Source organism: Eretmochelys imbricata, chromosome 6 (genome assembly GCF_965152235.1).
Source record: "Eretmochelys imbricata isolate rEreImb1 chromosome 6, rEreImb1.hap1, whole genome shotgun sequence".
In the NCBI taxonomy this organism is placed as follows: Eukaryota; Metazoa; Chordata; order Testudines; family Cheloniidae; genus Eretmochelys; species Eretmochelys imbricata.
In genome coordinates this window covers 2,275,627-2,293,708 of record NC_135577.1, presented here as the reverse complement: position 1 = coordinate 2,293,708, position 18,082 = coordinate 2,275,627, and the positions used below count along the sequence as shown (strand labels likewise).

Below are 18,082 nucleotides of genomic sequence, written 5' to 3'. Positions count from 1 at the left end.
TTACTATGAGAAGGATGCCTGCCAGAAGACAGCTTTTGATTTCATCAACCAGTGTTTGACACCTGCTTTATGGGAATATATGAAAAAGAGACTCGGGATTGAGATAGTGGATGACTTTCTAAGCAGTGGATAGTCCATCAAATACAGCAGCCAGAGCTTCTTCCAGTTTACTGTGCAGAAGAAACTGCTGGAGGAGATGGACTTCGATAACTACGTGAAATACGTCAGAAACTATGAAGAGTTTGTAAAGGCCTGGATCCAGACATGCCTGATCAGCCACTACAGAGAGACTGGGAGTTTGCGGGAGCTGGAGAGAGCAGTTCTAGCCACAATCATGAAGAAAATCCAGGACGCTCTGGAGAGCTCTGAGTGCCAAGATGCCCCCACCATCTCTGAGTTCTTGGAGCAATTTTGCCAAGCGATGTGCAAGGAGCTAGTCATCTCCAAGGACAGTTTGGAGGTGATCCTCTTCAAGAACACAGCCAGTGTCAGGCAGTTCTCAGCCGACATCCAGACCTTCCTGCCCCAGGTGGAAGAAGGCATCCTCTCGGAGTGGGAAAAGCTGAGTGGGGAGATGGTCTTCACACAGCTCCAGTTCAAGCCTCAGGATGAGATCTTCCAGCGCGTGTTCGGCTGTGGGAAGCAGTGTCCATTCTGTAAAGTCCCCTGTGAAGCAGGAGGCAGCGACCACAAGGAGCATTTTGCATCAGTGCATCGGCCTCAAGGGCTGGGGGGCTACAGTTATGTGACAACTGACAGGCTTGTGTATTCTTTGCGCTCCTCTGATGTAGTTTCTAGTAAATCTTTTAAAAACCTGAACACGGCATTTAAATGGCATCCCTACAAAGATTATCGCCAATTCTACCCCACCTGGCGCATCCAACCGGACCCCAGCATCAGCGCCTCTGATTATTGGAAGTTCATATTCAGAAAGTTCAATCGAGAGTTTGCCAGAGAGTACAATGTGGAGCGTGCCGATCTCCCCCCAGAGTGGAAGAAAATAACCAAGGAGCAGGCTCTGGACAGCATCCGAGAGGCCTTTAACATGGAATAGAGGCAGGTGCTCTGCATTATGATACAGTCTTTAATTCCATAACAAGGCGCCGTCAGTCTTAATCCTGGCATTTTGTTACTTCCCAGGGCTTGCTTCTGCCACCTGAATGTTCCTTTAATGTAGTTCTTTGTGTGTAATTGCCTAGGCTTAAAAAAAATAAACTGAAAAACAAAACAGTTCCATCGTGTCACATCATACTGACACCTCCATAGATCCTTGAACCTTTAGATGCCCCGCACACACCTTGCCAGTTAAGCTAACCAAGTAACTGATAGCAGTAGTAGGTTGTCATCCTCCATGGGGACTGGCCACCATAGGTGAGTGAGGAAGGTACTTTGCCGGTGGGTTTCATAGATATTTGCTGACAGCAGAGGACAGGTAAAACTCAGGACTTCTGGGTTCTGTCCCTGATTCTGAGGGGAGAGTCCTCTATTGGTCATGTCATAGACTCATCTGTCCATCCCCGCCCTCCAGCTTGACCCCTTCTGACCCATCCCTTCTAAAATGTCCCTGTACCAGTACCCATCTCCCCCCTCCCAGCTTCTTTTTCACTTCACATTCCAGTCCTCAACGGAAAACAGGGCATCATAATGGAACATATCAGGCAACCTTTGCTACAAGGGGCGCTACCAGCCATGCTTATAGTATATCTCTACCCTGGGCTTCTTCCCACCGAGAGGTAGCAATATGGCAGGGTCATTTCCTAGATGGTAGGTGGGTGGTTTATAACATTTCCCAGGTGCCTTCTGGGACAAATCTAGAGATTTGTCCACATTGCTCCCTGGTGGTCCATGAACCACCTCCCACTGGAATCCAGATCTTCCAGCCACACACGGGGACAGGGAAATTGGCAAATGGCGGTGAGCAATTGGGTTGGTGGATCTGGGCTGTGGCATCCAGTTCGCTTCTCCTGATAGCTGATGGTTCTCTTTTGAGTTGCATTGGGTGGGTCATTGGCTGGGGGCGAAGGGACCAAGCTAGAATGGTGAAGAGTGTTGTTAAAGGTTTCCTCGGCACATTCAGCTCTGGGTGTGTGGAGAACCAGGGCATCTGTCTCCAGGAGGAGGTAACGTTGTTAGCTGAGCAATGTGAGGTTCGACACTCCCCATCACATCTGTCTGGCGGTTAGGAGGTAACGCGATATCTTTTGAACGCCCCACCCGATCAATTCCTACATTTCGGGGAATGTTCTAGATATCGGTTGGCAGAACCCTACTGATCTTGGGTCAAATTGCAAAATCCAGAAGGGAGAAATGGGAGACACACAGAGATCCCCTGGCTTCTGGCCAGCAAAGCCATTAACTTCAACCGGCTCTGAAATTGTAGATCAAAGAACCAGCTGACGGCAGAAATTAACCCCTTCCAGCCTAACAACACCCCAGATCTCAGTGCTGCTCAGTCCCCAACATATGCTACTAGTGCAGTGCCACCTCTGCTGTGGCTAAGTTGGAGAACAGCTTTCTGTTTGAAGGGCCACTCTTCAAAGGGCTCTAAAATCCTCACGTTTACTCAGATTGCTCTGAACTGCGCTGTGTCTCATGGGGGAATGGGATAGGATTCATGGTCCAACTTTAGAATCGTTGGACCAAGGGGATCCCGAGATACGGCCTCCCACAAAAGACCATTTTTCATCAGGTTGAGAGATTGCATCATTGGTGTTTGGTTTTTGGGTGGTTTTTTCCCCTTAAACCAGGGCTCTGCTCCTGCCCCAAATAGCTTGAAACTGTTGACAACTGAATGACTGATCTTCCAGAGAGAAAGAAATAGAATGGTGGGGGGAAATGGGGGGCACAGAGAGCCCCTGGCATGGGGGGAGAGGTGGAAAGGGGGTGCACACAGAGCCCCGGACATGGGAGAGGAGTTTGGGGTTGCAAACTGAACTAGAGGATGGGAGAGGGACACCCAAGGGGGATGGAGGGATGCAAGGGGTCCCTTGGGGTGTGCTCGGCTTGGCCGACAGATGCCCTGGAGCAAGTGTCCCCTAGTCAAGATCCCAGGCCCAGCTGAGCTCTCCCCCGACTTTTGTCACAGGGGCACAACCCCGATGGAGAAGCAGACCCTACCTTGGCAGATCCAGAGGGTAGCTGGGTCCTGGCACTTGGATCTCAGCCCCCCAACATGTCCTGCCTCGCACCTGGGGGTGCTGGGACTCTACAAAGGGGGGTGCATCGGACAGCCTGGGCGCAACTCAGGTGGGCTCCCAATGGGGTGAAGAGACCCCCCACAGATGGCCAGGACTCCTCCTGTCTTCAGCACTGGGGTGAGCTCTGCCTAAGGATGATTGACTGAGGGGAGCAGGTGGCCTGGAGGGGAGGGGAGATTAGGGTCCCAGTTGTGCCAAGTGCTGCAAAGTCCCTGCCCCAACCAGCTCACAGTCTAAATAGACACAATTCTATCATCTCCATTTTATACATGGGGAAACTGAGGCCCTGAAAGATGCAGTGACCTGTCTGATCACACAAGGCAGCTGTGCCAGAGCCACGGAGAGAACCCAAGCATCCTGGCTCCCAGCCCTGTGCTTGGACCACCAAAACTGCTCAGATCTCCCTGCCTTTCACCATTATGTCTCCATCAATCCTTCAGGCCTGTGCTTGAACATCAGAAACTGTCCACCCCTGGGAGAATATACATCCCCTGCACATCCGGGGTCACTCCCCTTGGAGCAGGGGGCTGGGAGACGGTCAGAAAAGATTTTGTTGTATTAAGTCTCTTAATACAACAATAAGATCCCAAATTTTCAAGAGCCAGGGATAGAACCCAGGAGTCCTGGCTCCCAGCCTCCACCAGCCATTCACATCCTCAGCACCTGGGTAATTAGACCTGCAGAGGAGCAAAGGATCTTACTCTGGCCTATATCTACTGCAATCACCCGTGCACCCCTGGCCGGTCATTGCTTTGACATGCAGGGCCCCGGGACGTTGACCGAACTACTCACACTGTAGGGTGACTGCAAAGCATTGTGGGTAGGGTAGTCCCCTGCCAATTGGCTGGAAATGGTGCAAGTCTAAGGTGTGGAAGACAAAGGAGGGAAAGAGAGATTCTAACTACAAACGACCCAGCGACCGCTGGAGGGGAAAGGCCCCATGTCCCCTCCCCCACACATCCCAAAACAATCTTGGATAGTAACTTTTAGCTAAAACCCTCCATCATGGAATTCATGAGCCAGCTTCTAGTGACTTGAATTCGGGTCACTCCAGATTCACACCAGGATCACTGAGATCAGGATCCAGCCCTATATTTTCCCACCCCTTCACCCCTCTAAGCCATCGCCTACATTTAAAAAAAAAAACCCAGCCCCTGCTTTTTCTTTGAAATTTATTTCCTTAAATCTAAAAGTCCAGCCCAGTCTGACCTAAAGAAAAACAAACCCGAAACAAAACCTTCATTTGTCTTCTCCACAATTAAAAAAAGGCAATTGTTCCAACTTAAACAAAATATTACAAAACAGAGACTTTAAAAATAACATCAGTATCAGCCAGCCAACAGGGGAAACGACCATCAGTGCGATTGTCCCATTATCCTAAGTAGAAAACCGAAGGTCTCTCTCCACTCTGCTAAGCGAGATGCTATCAAAGAAAATTCAATACAGACCCAAGCAGATCTCAGCTGGATACTACCAAATCCACATGGGGCTGTAGGAAACACGTGTAACAAACAGGAAGGTTAATTCAGTCGGTGTAACAGCACCGTGACGGTCCCATCTGTATTTCTTTACCATCATTGGAGCCCGGTGGGGCTCAGGAGATCATAGACTATCAGGGTTAGAAGGGACCTCAGGAGGTCATCTAATCCAACCCCCTGCTCAAAGCAGGACCAATCCCCAATTTTTGCCCTAGACCCCTAAATGGGCCCCTCACAACCCTGGGTTTAGTAGGCCAATGCTCAAACCACTAAGCTTTGGAGCTTACACAGAGCTGTGCGTGGAAAGCTTCTCTCCGTCATCCACAGAAGCTGGGCCAATAAAAGAAATTATCTCACCCACCTCGTCTCTCTCCCTCTCGCGGATTTCACACTTTGTCCCTCACACTGAGCTCTTGTGAGTTTTGTCACTCGTGAAGAACCTCTGGTGCAGGCCCTGCTATTCCAAGCCGCTCTGTCACATCCACCCCCTAGTATCATCCACTGGCCAACCAATTCCCGTGTTTGCTCTCAGGACGCGGCTCCAGAACCTCCCTCCTCGGACAGTTAGCAAGCTCATATCCAGCCTCCGTTTATCCAGCCCCGGTTGTTCTTGTGCCACCGTTGTCCTTCGGCTTCCACAGCTCTGCTCTCTTTGCATCCCCGGTGTCTGCCCCCCAGATGCATTCATAGAGAGCCATCAGATCCCTTCTCTCAGCCTGCGTTTTAGACTAAGCCCAGGTCTGTCAGTCTCCTCACAAGATCGGCTCTCTGTTGCCCTGTTCAGCCTGGCAGCCCCTCTCTGCACCTGAATTCCTCTTTCTCAAACCTGGGTAACCAGACTTGGACACCATATCGCAGGTGTGGTCTTCCCAGTGCCTTGTCCGACGGCACTAATGCTTCTTGATTGTGACCGGATAGACCTCACCTGCTCCATCCTAGGATGGCATTTGCAAGTCTTGAAGGGAAAGAGGGAGATTTTTGCCCAACTCCCCTCAGAGAGCTGGGGCTAGAATCCAGGAGTCCTGGTTCCAAGCCCTACCCTACCCTCTTGAATCCTGGGATAGAACCCAGGAGTCCTGATTCCCAGCCCCTCCTGCTCTAACCCACTAGACCCCACTGCCCTCCCAGAGATGGGGATAGAACAGAATCCAGGCTAGAATCAGACCAGGGTCCCCCGGGGGGGGGGGGAATCTAATTTCATTCACCGAATTCCTGCCAACAAACTAGTTATGCCATTAATTCTAACTACCTACATACACACAATGTTCTCCATCAGCCGAAACCAATTTAATCCAGTTGCAGCGATGGTTTTTCAGTGAAAAACCCTTGCGGTGAGGGGAAGAGGGTTTGCCACTGACAGGCGTTCAGGAGCGGTCCGGTTCAGAAGTAACCTGCAGCCTTTGTGGCTTTAGCTAGAGAACATTTAGAAATTTAGATCAGGCTCGGAAGATGGAGTCCTGACTCCCGGGCCCACCCCCAGCTTCTGGCCCACTAGACCAGAGTCAGAGACAGAACCCAGGAGTCCTGATTCCTAGACCAGGGCATTAATCACAGGCCCATGCCTTGTTGGCATGAAGTCAATTTTGTCCACCTCACCATTACTATGGTTTGATCACTGATAGAAAAATCTTTATATCACACACACACACTATCCCAGCCACTAAGAAGTAGTGGGGACACATACACCCATACCCCCCATACTCCCTGCTTCCCATGCAGTATCCTAGCACCCCTGGAGGGGCTCAGGGCACAGGCCCCCCCATCAGTGTCCTGTCTCCAATGGTGGCTGATCTCTGATGCTTCAGAGGAAGAGGGGGAGACAATCCCAGATACCGCAGGCCAGCTGTGCAATGGGGTGGATAGGGGGTGAATTCCTTCCTGACCCCTGCAGGTGACTGGCTGAAACCCTGAAGCATGAACCCCAAACCCTTGTCACCCAGGGATCACCCTTAGCATTGGGGCTCTGTAAAAAGGGGAGGGGACCCTCCAATTTCTTAACCTCCCCAGCACCTGGGCTTGCAGTTCAGAAGAGAGATGGGTGCGGGGGTGGGGGCGAGCCAAAGGAGATGGAGTGCCAGGGGCCAATGTGGGGGTTGGGATTCTGCTGTTCCAAGGGAACCCATAGCCAGAGCGACCCGTAGCACTAGAAAGGTTTGTGCATGGGACAGCAAAAGCCAATAGTCAGGGCTAGATCCCCAGCTGGGGGTCTGGCCCATTGACCCCAATGGAGCTACGGCCGAGTGACCCCAGCTGGGGGTCTGGCCCCATTGACCCCAATGGAGCTATGGCCGAGTGACCCCAGCTGGGGATTTCACTTTCAGAATCAGTCCTCCACCCTCTTCCTAGGCAGTCCCCACCAGGCCCCCCTGAGCTGTCTGATGCCCTTTGCATTCAAAGAGTTCCTGGCTTTGCAAATGAAGATCTTGCCAGGGAATCAGTTACTAGTTCCCCATGACCTCTACTCCTGTCACCCCCGCAGAGAGAGACCCCATGGGTTCTAGCTCTGGCTCTGGGCCAGGGTGGGGTCTGGTGGGTTAGAAGCTGGGGGCTGGGAGTCAGGGCACCTGGGTTCCATACCCCCACTACCTGTGATGTTGGGCAAATCCTTCCAAATTGCTGGGCCTCAGTTTCCCCCACTGTAAAACAGAGAATGACCCGTTTTGTCGGCTCCCAGCGCTGTCTCTGTTCAAGACCTGGCACCGCAGAAGCCAGGATCTCAGTTGGGGTGGAGGGGTCTGGGCAGCAGTTGGCATGATGGGGGCCTAGACCTTAGTCAGGGGGATCCATGCAGCATCTGGCACAACCGGGGGTGCTTGAGGGAGGCTGTGTAGACCTATCCCGTTACAAACACAGGCTAAAAAGGTTCTAATTTAGAAAGTCAAACCCACCGATGCTTCCAGGCAGGGATCCCACAAACGATCAGGCCTCTGCTTAACTTTAAGCTCCCCTCGAACGCCACTCAAGCACATCGTAAACGGTAGAAAGGGAAATACGGCCCAGGGCAGGTGTAAATCATGAGGCTTGCACAGAGCCCCAGCTCCAGAAGTCCATGGGATTAACACATAAGAACCTGAGCTTTAACAAAGCGTGGTGCTGGCTCTCAACCTTGGGGCAAAACAATGACCCCCCAAGGCACATAAAGAGGATCCCCGCCTTCACTGTTTTGTTTTTTCTTAAATAAAAAAAAACTCGTGATTTTTAAACAGGCAGAGATTGCTACAGGTGTGTTTATATAGGTACAACGGGGAGGTCTAATGGTTGGAGCACTCTACCGACACAGATGTGGATTCTATTCCCAGTTCCGCCAGTGGCCTGCTGGGACATGTCAGCCTCAGTTTACCCTTCTGCAAAATGGGGATAATACCACCGACCTCCTCCGCAAAGTGAGTTGGGAGCGCTAGGTATTATTACACTGGTACAAAGGTCGCCCCCGGAACTAAACCAAAACGCTTCCACCATCACACGGAGACAAAGGTCCGGCAGCTTTCAGGAGCCCCCGGGGTTCGTACTCTACATAACAACAAATCACAATCCGGCCGGAGTTGGGTCGAGTTTTTTCTCGGTGAGATTTTTAGTTAATTAATAAAAAACAAAACATCTTAAATACAACGCATTTCCCTATGCCACCCCCGCCTGCACACAAAAGTCTAACCAACATTTTCTTCTTATACAAACTTTATCCCCGAATTTCACTAATGATCGGCTGGAAATAAAAGTCCAACGCACTCGATAGCAACTTGAGCCGTAGACCCACCTCTGCGCTCAGAGGCCAGAAGACTTTTTAAAGGGAAAACTCCCCTTCCCCACTAGATCAGATAAACTTAGCTAAGGAGGGCTAGCTAGACTGAGGTCCCTGTGTCCTAAACCTCTCATCCCCTCTACAGAAATATTTTTAGTAGCCGCTCTGATCAAGCAATGGTCAAAGAATGGTAAGGGTTCCGGTTAAGAGGGGCTGTTTGTCCAGCTACAACAGCTACCCCAGTTTTAGGTCTACACACAAATTTTGTCCTGGTATTACTATGGCAGTCAGGGGGTCATTTCTTCCCTGATATAGTTCCAAGAGGACAATCAAGCATGGAGCCAGTTACACTGGTATAAATATGTCTTATATTGGTATAGCTTAATGCCCTTCCTGTATGAGAATAGCTACACTGGGAGAAGCATCTTTATGTCAGTACAACTTCATCCAGGCTGGGGCCACTCCTGTTTTAACTACATCAGGTGAAAACTTTTCATCTGTACGGGGTTTTTTGGTGGAAAACTGGGGTTTTAGAAAAAAGGATCAGTGTTCTCCAGAAATTTTCAATTTGTTGTCAAAAAAAGAGTGGCTGGAAATTGAAATATTGCCATTTGGAGAGAGCCAGCCCTGCCTCATGGGAGGCATAGGTCCATTACCTCCTGTCCCTGTTCTCCTCACTGGGTCGGGCTGCTCAGTCAGACTACCTTTCCCATGAGGCACCGCTTCCCCTCTCCCAGACAGGAGAGGTATAGCTCAGGTGTTTCATGCTCTCGTTTGCTTCTGGAGGCCCCGTTCCACGAGCGGCTGACATCTCCCATGATGCACCATGTTCTCCCATCTTGGAGAGAGATGTTCCATCACGGGAGATATAATCCAACTAGCGAGTGCAGCGTGCCAGGAGAATGGAGAGCATGAAGTAATCAAACTTCAATTCCCATGATACACTGCAGCAACTCAAGAGGCATGCCATGGTGCATCATGGGAAATATAGACTGACCAGGAAGCCCAGCCTATGAAAGGAAGAGGAGGCATTTGAACTACACCTCCCAGCAGGCACTGCAGAAGCATTTCTAAATCAAAACTATTCAGATTTCAGCTTTTACAAAAAAAATAGAACTTCTGCCAAAAAAATTGAATTTTCAGCAGAAAATTAACCCCCTCAGCCCTCAGGAAAAATGAAAAACAGACAAATTTAGCTTCCTTCTAAAATTTTAAACAGGGATGGAATATAAAAATTATTTTTTGTGTTTAGACAAGACCCTAAGAAACTTAATGCCACCTTTATAAGACCTGCCTTGCAGTGAGAAATCTCAGCTAGGGTCCAGAGAGCAAATATCGTTGCTATCGTGTGGGCTGGGCTGTATTTCAAAACGAAAAACAAAAGAGAGAGAGAGAGAGAGAGCGCGCGTGAGCACAGGAAGCCTAGATGCTTGTTTATAAAACAAGCACCAGGGCTTTGCCGAATTTATAAGCGTATCACAGATCACACAGATGCATGGGGGCATCAAACTAGCCCTCTCTTGAGGCAGACGGTTGGGAGGAAAAAATGAATGAGAATCCCAGGGCCAGCTGGTGAGTGGGTGGAAAGGCTCAATAAAGGGCTAGCAGGGGCAGGACTTGGTCTCCACTTCTTGTTAGAGGCTGGGGGTAAAGGACACCCGTTTTATCATTGACGGCAGAAGTTTTGAAAGACGTCTGAGATTCAGAGGCCCAAATCCAGGCTCGGTTCTCCTAGGAAGCAACAACACTTTAAAATAATCACCAGGAAACAATCTGTGTCTCGTTCTATAGGGTGGAAACTGCTTTCCGCGCACCACCACCACCAGCAAGAGGGGGCAGAAGTGAGTCTACCGCATGCTGCCTGGCCATTATTTCTATAACTATGGCACCAAGAAGCCCAGTTGTGCACCAGGACCACCGTGCAAGGTGCTGTACAGATACAGATCAATCAAGCGAGCTACTTAAAAAGCTTTACTCCACCAGGAGGGAGGTAGCTAAAGAGCTGGGGAAACTGAGTCAGGGCAGTCTCCAGTCGGGGTCTAAGATTAGTCTGTGGCGAAGCTAGGATAGAACCCAGAGATCAGCGCTGCAGGGAGCTCAAACTTAGCTCCAAAGCAAAAGTCACTTACAAATAACAGAGCTGAATGTAAGGGGGCAGGAAACCCCCAGATTTATTGGTTCTTATTCGACACAGAAGAGCCACCAAATTACAGCTGGGGGAAGAACAAGCGATAGCCATTTCAATATGAACACGGTTCCAGGAGAGGAGCAGGGACTAATGATTAGAGCGGGGGATGGACAGGGGCTAGGAGTCAGGACTCCCGGGTTCTAGCCCCAGCTCTGGGAGGGGAGTCGAACGGGTTAAAGTGGAGGCAGCTGGGAGTTTGGTTTTGTAGTTGGAGTGGGGAATAGAATCTTCTTTTAAAACCATTCCACGTACCGAGACAAATACAGGAAAAATTTAAGTGTTGGAGTTTCTAAAAGAGAAGACTGCTTTGTGTGAGAGATCTGAGTACCATCAGGATTTCTGCAATACACTTACATATTCTGCACCATAGAACAATAAAAAATATTCATACATCTTGGATCAGTAGCACAATAATAACGATTTCTGGGAGGTATAACTATATTTTATCCCAACCTATGAAGGAGGAAATTTTTCTACGATGACAATTCAATACCTCAGTTGAAAACACCCCAACATTTCTCTCTCTTGAAAGACTGGTCATTTTTTTTTATTTCCTCCCCCCCATAAAAGGAGTCTTTAAGCAAATTGTTTCAAAGGAATTTTGAAAGCAAATGTGTGTTATTCACAAACGAAAAGTTGGTTTAAAATTCAGATTTGATTCTTCTCAGGAAAAAAAAAAAAAACAGTTTAAAATTTGTATTCTCCTTAAACGGAAACTTAGTTCTCTTTCAAAAACAAGACAAGTTTGTTTGTTTTGGGAGGAAAATTGTTATAATTAAGACAATTTGCTCTCAGTACAAAAAGCGTGTCTTATTATTAGTTTCTTTCTTTCTTTTTTTTTTTTTTAAAAAAAAAGGTTTTTTTTGTTTTTTTAAGACCAACTTTTGTTGATTGAGGAGGAAATTTTAAAAAAATAAATAAATCTCTCCCTCTTCCAAAAAAACACAACCAAAAGTCTCAGACAAAAGGTGTCTATTTAAAAAAAAAATTAAATTACAGATATTTTAAATTAAAGATATTTGGACTTTTTGCAGGGGACATCTTGGCCAATTTTGGGGGGGGAGGAAAAAAAATTAGACTATTTTTTTCCACGTGTGTCAATTTTTAGGGGCAAATTTTTTTTTTTTCCACACGAAAGCAATTTTTAAAATGTCCTCCTTCTTCTCCAATAACAGACACCATTTAAAAAGGAGCTGGGAATTGGTCAAAACAAACCAGAAAATTAAATTCTACAGACGTCGAAAAAACAAACCAAACCAAAATAAAACCATGGCACCAATGTTTTGTGTTGTTTTTTTTTAAAACCACAACGTTCAGGCTCCTGTGCAGGAGATCACTGGAGCGTCATCTGAACGAATTTCAGTGGAATCCGTTGAGAATTACAGCCAAGCTGATTGAAAACTTGATTGAAATCAATTGGATTTAAGCACGTGCTTAGAGTTAAGCGGGTGCTTAAGATCTCTCCTGAATTGGGGGCCAAAACAAGGTAAAATAGGGTTAAGGGGAAAGTTCTCAGAGGCACAAAAAGGCAGCAGAGAATCAAACCAACACCGCTTCCCCTCACCCATCCATTGGAGAACTGGGATCCACCCCAAAACCTCCCTCACTAATTGGTCCATGCCACCCACAAACTGCCTCCCCCGCCCCCCCGCAACTGGCAAACTGGGCGCCTCTCCTGCCCATGCCCGTTTGTGCCTCTGAAAATTCCTCCCCTCCCTAACTATTTGGTGCTAGGATAATGATCGACATTGACTCCCCCGCCTCCATCTCTCCATCCCCTCTCATCCCCCCCACCCACACATTCGCACGACCCTCAGCTAACCTGCCCCATGGTGACAGTGGCATTGCCATCCACCCCCGTGTCCTGGCAGGGGCCTGCCTCAGGCCCCTGGGCCCCTCCTGTGGCAGCGTGGCCAGCTTTGGCGCGGCCGGCCTGGCCGTGGCAGGCCTTGGCATGGCTGGCTAAGCGGCTGGAAGTCCGGAAGGCCTGGCCGCAGTTCGGGCAGCAGCGGCCTTTCTTGTCCGAGTGGGTGCGGAGGTGGTAGGTAAGGGCCAAGAGGTTGTGGAACTCCTTGAGGCAGGCGGGGCAGTGGTAGAGACCGGTGGTGTGGACCTTCTTGTGGTGGAGGAGGCTGCCAGCGTGGCGGTACGTCCGCTCGCAACGGTCGCACTTGTAGGGGCGCTGGTCCACCAGGCCATTGGTGCCAGGAGCGGCCCCAGCCTCTGCCTCCGCCTGGTGCCGCCACAGATGTTGGACCAAGTCCCGAGAGGCCCGGTAGGCCTTGCCGCACTCCGAGCACTCGAAACGCTTCTTAGTGTGAACCCGGCCGTGGTTCTTGAGGGCTGATGGGGTGGGAAATTGCTTGGGGCAGACCGGGCACTGGAAAGGGCCAAGGGGTGCCGAACTGACGCCCACTGGGGTTTGGGTGCCCGTGTCAACATGGTCGCCTGAGGCGCCAATTGAGGCACTGCCCACATGGCTGCCTGAGGTACTGCCAACATGGCGGCTATCACCATGGCCGCCTGAGGCGCCACCAACAACATGGCCACCTGAGGTGCCAATTGAGGCACTGCCCACATGGCTGCTGTCAACATGAGGGCCTGAAGTACCACTAACATGGCCACCTGAGGTAGTGCCAAGATGGCCACCATCCCCGTGGCCACCTGAGGCGTCAACATGGCTGCCGCCCTGCTCCCTCCGGGCGGCCCGCCATTCTCGTGCCGTCTTGCTCCGGACAAGGGTGCTGCCCTCTAGTAGGGGGCGGGCGGGGGAGCTCCTGCTGCCGGGACGAGGCCAGCGCTGGGCATGGATCAGCTGGTGCCTCACCAACTGCCTCTGCCATTTGAAGGCTTTGCCGCAGTCCGGGCAGCGGTGGCGCTTGACCTCGAAGTGGATGCGCTGGTGGTTCTTGAGGGCCATGAGGTTAGGGTAGGCCCGGGGGCAGACGGGGCAGCAGTAATGACCCGTCTTGTGGCTTTTGCGGTGGTTGAGAAGGCTGCCGGCATGGCGGTAGGTCCGCCCACATTGCTCACACCGGTACGGCCGCTCCTCGGGGTCCTTCTTGGGGGCCGTGGGCGGCTCCGAGACCCTGCCACCGTCGGCGTGGGCCTTGCCTGCTCTCTTGGCGTGAGCCAACTTCCTGGAGGACGAGGAGGGCAGTGGCGGTCTCCTCTCGCGGTGGACACGCTGGTGGCTGGCCAGCTGCTTCTGAAGGCGGAAGGCCTTGGGGCACTGGGTGCACCTGTAGCGCTTGGTCTCGAAGTGGATGCGGTTGTGGTTCTTCAAGGCCATGAGGTTGTAGAACAGCTTCTGGCAGATGGCGCAGCGGAAGAGGCCCGTCTTGTGGGTCTGCTTGTGGTTGATCAGGCTGCCCGCGTGCTTGTAGCTTCGGCCACACTGCTCGCAGCAGAAGGGGCGCTCCGACGTGGCGCCTTCTTCCCCGCTGCCACCCTCCTCATCTTCCTCCTTGGCAACACGGACCAGCTCTTCCTCCTCCTCCGGGTGCTGGGTGGCACAGTGTGCCTCCAGCCCTGCCGCGCCCTTGCACAGCTCCCCACAGACATCACACACGTGCAGCTTGCCCTCCTCGGCATCGCTGCCACCTGGGTCCCGTTTTCCGGGAGCTGGGGCCGCAGCTGCCTCTCCTCCCTCCCTGCCGTGCGGGAGCACCGGCTCCTTCCCTGCATTGTTCCCACTGCCGGCCGGCCGGCTGTCATTCAGCTTACACTTGGGGTGATTACGGAGATGGTTGCGGTAGGCGGACAGGTTGGGGTACTGCCGAGAGCAGACGCCACACTGGTAATCTCCCACCTGGTGGGTCTTCTTGTGGTTGACCAGGCTGCCACCGTGCCGGTAAGTTTTCCCGCACTGCCCACAGGCATAGGGACGGCTGTCTGGGGGCGTCACACCGGTTTTCTGCTCTTCCGGCAGCTCCAGACGCGGTCCCAGCCGCAGCTGGATGGTGGTGTCAGCCAACGCCGCTTCCTTCTCCTCCCGGTGGCCCAGGCTGTGCTCTTCGAGGCTTGCCATGTCGTCGAACGTCTGCCCACAGTAGCCACAGATGTGGGAGAGGAGCATTTCTTCCTCCCCGTCGCGCTCATCTGGCCGCTCCTCCCCCTCCTGCTGGAGCCCGGGGAAAGCCGCAGCCTCGTCAGCCTCCAAGCTGCCTTCCTGTGGCTCCCCATCCCCGCCGTGAGCCAGGCCGTGGTGGCGCTGCAGGTCCATCTCACCTGGGAAGATCATGCCGCAGAGGCTGCAAAGGAAGGGACGTTCCTCGGCACTGGCACCCGGCTGCTGGGCCGTGGCATGGCCGCGGAAGTGGCTCTTCAGTGCCTCCAGGTCTGAGTATTCCTTTGGGCACAGGGAGCACTGGTATATGCCCAGCTGCTGGCTGTTCTTGTGGTTGAGGATTTCGCCTGGGTAGGGCTCAGAGTTGGGGCTGCCGGGTGGTGACGCTTCGGCCTCCTCCTCCTCTTTCAGGTGTTGCCACCCGTTCACCGCACTGCCTCCCCGCAGACTGTAGCTCCGCTGGGGCTCCTCCTCGCTCAGCGTCCCCTCCTCTCCAACCCGGGTACTCTCCGGGCCACCATGCCCAACATCTCCACTTCCCTCCGGCTGCATCGTCCCATCAGGGGCATCTCTGGGCTCCGCCTCCGCCACGCCCCCTTCCTCTTCCTCCTCCGGCCCCGCTCGGCCCCTCCTCGGCTTCTGGTGGCCACGTAAGTGGCTCTTGAAGGCAGCCACGTTGGAGAAGCGTTTGGCACAGAGCGAGCACTCAAAGTCCCCCGTCTGGTGCGTCTGTTTGTGGTTGATCAGGCTGCCCGAGTGGCGGTAGGACTTGCCGCAGAGCTCGCAACTGTACACCCGTCTGCCTGGCGGCTCCACCTCGCCTTCTCCCGTGCAAGGCTCCCCATCGCCATGCACCAGGGCGTGGCTCTGCAAACTGGCCAGGTCGCGAAAGGTCATCCCGCAGCAGCCACAGATGTGAGACATCCCTGGCCCAGGCCCCACCGCCTCCAACTCCTCCACATCTCGCTTGATGGCCTGCAGCAGGGCTGCCTCCTGCGTGCGGATGCTGCCTGGTTCCTCCTCCTCCTTCCCCTCCTTGGGGCAGGGGGCGGTGTCCCCGGGCGCGTGGCGCAGCTGGTGCCATTGGAACTCTGCCTCCTCCTCAAAGCTCTCTCCGCAGCTGGCACATGGGTAGTTCCCCCGCTCCTTGCCCCGCGATGCTCGAAAATGCATGCGGACGTGGTTGCGTAGGGCCATCAGGTTGGAGTACTGCTTCGGGCACAGGGAGCACTGGTAGACGCCTGTCCGGTGGGTGTGCCGGTGGTTGACCAGGCTGCCCCGGTGCCGGTAGGTCCGGCCGCACTCCCCGCAGCGGTAAGGCCGCTCCTCTGATGCCCCATCCTCTTCCTCCTCCATGCAACCAGCCTCCTCCTCTTTGAGAGCACCTCCTCCATCCGCTTCCCCGCGGCCTGGCAGCTCTGTGGCCCTCTCCCCGCCGGCTGGCTCAGCGGGGCTCTGGTCGAGGTGGCAAGCAGCCTCTTCAGGCGCTGGGGGGCAGGAGTACCGGAGGCTGGGCCGGGAAGCCGGCTTAGATTTGAGGTGTATCCGCAGGTGGTTCTTAAGGGCCGCCAGGTTGAAGAGCTGCTTGCAGCAGAAGTTGCAGCTGTAGACACCCGTCTGGTGGCTTTTCTTGTGGTTGATGAGGCTGCCGGCATGGCGGTAGGTCCGGCCACACTCCCCGCACTGGTAGGGCCGCGCTTGGTCTCCGTCCTTACTGCTGGCTTCCCAGGCCCCTTCTGAATCCGTCGTGGGTTGGGCCAAGCCACCCCCATCCTCTTTCTCCTCTTCCTCCTCCTCTGGGTAGAGGCAGCTGTGGTTCCTCAGCTCTTCCTCATCGGCGAAGTTTCCCCCGCACCTCACGCACAGCTCCCCATCTGGACTGCCCCGGTCCCCGCCCCCAGCCTTCGCCCCATCCTTCAAACTGCAGGGGGCGCCCTCTCCGAAGGCGGCCGCCGGCGGCTGGTAGATATCCAGCTTGGCCGAAGTCTCAATGGAGTCCTCCTCCGAGACGCTGTGTTCCGAGCCCTCCGAGGGGGCTCTCCCAGCCCACCGGGCTTTCTCGTGGGCCTTCTGGTGGCTCAGCAGCTCGCTGGGCAGGCGGAAAGCCTTACAGCATAATGGGCACTTGTAGGGGCGGTACTCCGAGTGCAGCCGGGAGTGGTTCTTGAGCGCCATGAGGTTGGAGAACTCCTTGAAGCAGACGGCGCACTGGTAGACGCCCAGCGTGTGGCTCTGCTTGTGGTTAGTGAGGCTGCCCGCATGCTTGTAGGCCTTATCGCACTGGTTGCATTTATAGCGCCGCTCCTCTGCCGGCAGGCCGGGGGCCTCCTGGCCTTCCTCCGCTTTGCCAGGGAACTCCAGCTGGGAGAAATCAGCCGGCACCACCGATTCGGCAATGTATTTCTCCAGGTTGCTCAGCAACGTCCCGGCGCCGCCGCCCTCTAGCGCGGGGAAGACGTCGGCATCCGATGACGAGGAGTCCTGCCCTTGCTGGAAGTTGTTCTCCCCGTCCTCCTCTCCCTTCTGGCCGCGGCTGGCGTGGGCCGAATGGCGATGGCTGGCCAGCTGGGAGGCGACGCGGAAGCTGCGGCCGCAGTCCGGGCACCGGTGGCGCCTCTCCTCGGTATGGATGCGGAGGTGATTCTTCAGGGCCATGGGGTTCGAGAACTCCTTGCCGCACAGCAGGCAAGTGAAGAGTCCCACCTCGTGGGTGCGCCGGTGGTTGACCAGGCTGCCGGCATGGCGGTAGCTACGCTGACACTGCCCGCATTTGAACGGCCGCTCCTCCCGCTGCGGCTGGCTCGGCTCGCAGCCGGGCTCTTCCATCGCTCACATCGGACGGCGGGAGGGCACTGTCTCCGCCCGCTTCACGGGGCCGGGCCGGTGGCCCGGAGAGCTCCGTTTCCGGTGCAACGAGCCTGCATCCCCTCCTGCTGCTTCTTCCTCCTCCTCCTCCTCCTCCGGCTCCTTACGGCATCCCAAGGCGGCAGCTGCAGGGACACAAGCAAGGGAAGGGGGGTTAAAATGCCGCCAAATGAGTGACCATATCCAAGCCTCACGCCTGGCTGCTACCGGACCCATGGCTTCATCCTCTCCAGACCAGGGGAACTAAGCCCAAGGAGGCGCAAAAACAAAGACCAGACGGGGTTACCCTGGGCTACGCTGTTTGATAGCCTGGCGGGTGGAAGGATATTGGACAGCAAACGCCACACAGCAGAGCCACGGATAGAACCCAGGCGTCCTGGCACCCAGCCCCCACCCCGCTCTAACCTACTCAACCCCACTCCCCTCCCAGGGCTGGAGATAGAACCCAGGAGTCCTGTTCTAAATAAAACAGCATGTAAGGAAGCTGAAGACAAACATCTGATGTCTCATTGTGTCTGAGAAGGGAAAACGAAGCTGGCCTGCCTG

At 53.7% G+C, this 18,082-nt stretch overlaps 1 protein-coding gene across 1 annotated transcript; it reads right to left on the bottom strand.

Moving 5' to 3' along the window:
- Positions 1–12,415: 12,415 nt before the first annotated feature.
- Positions 12,416–17,609, bottom strand: ZNF646 (zinc finger protein 646). Its single transcript, XM_077820516.1, has one exon. It carries the CDS (start codon positions 17,495–17,497, stop codon positions 12,416–12,418), a length of 5,082 nt encoding a protein of 1,693 aa, XP_077676642.1. The 5' UTR covers positions 17,498–17,609.
- Positions 17,610–18,082: the final 473 nt, after the last annotated feature.

Coding starts and splice junctions, on each gene's coding strand:
- ZNF646 (XM_077820516.1), bottom strand. CDS start 17,497: ATGGAAGAGCCCGGCTGCGAGCCGAGCCAGCCGCAGCGGGAGGAGCGG.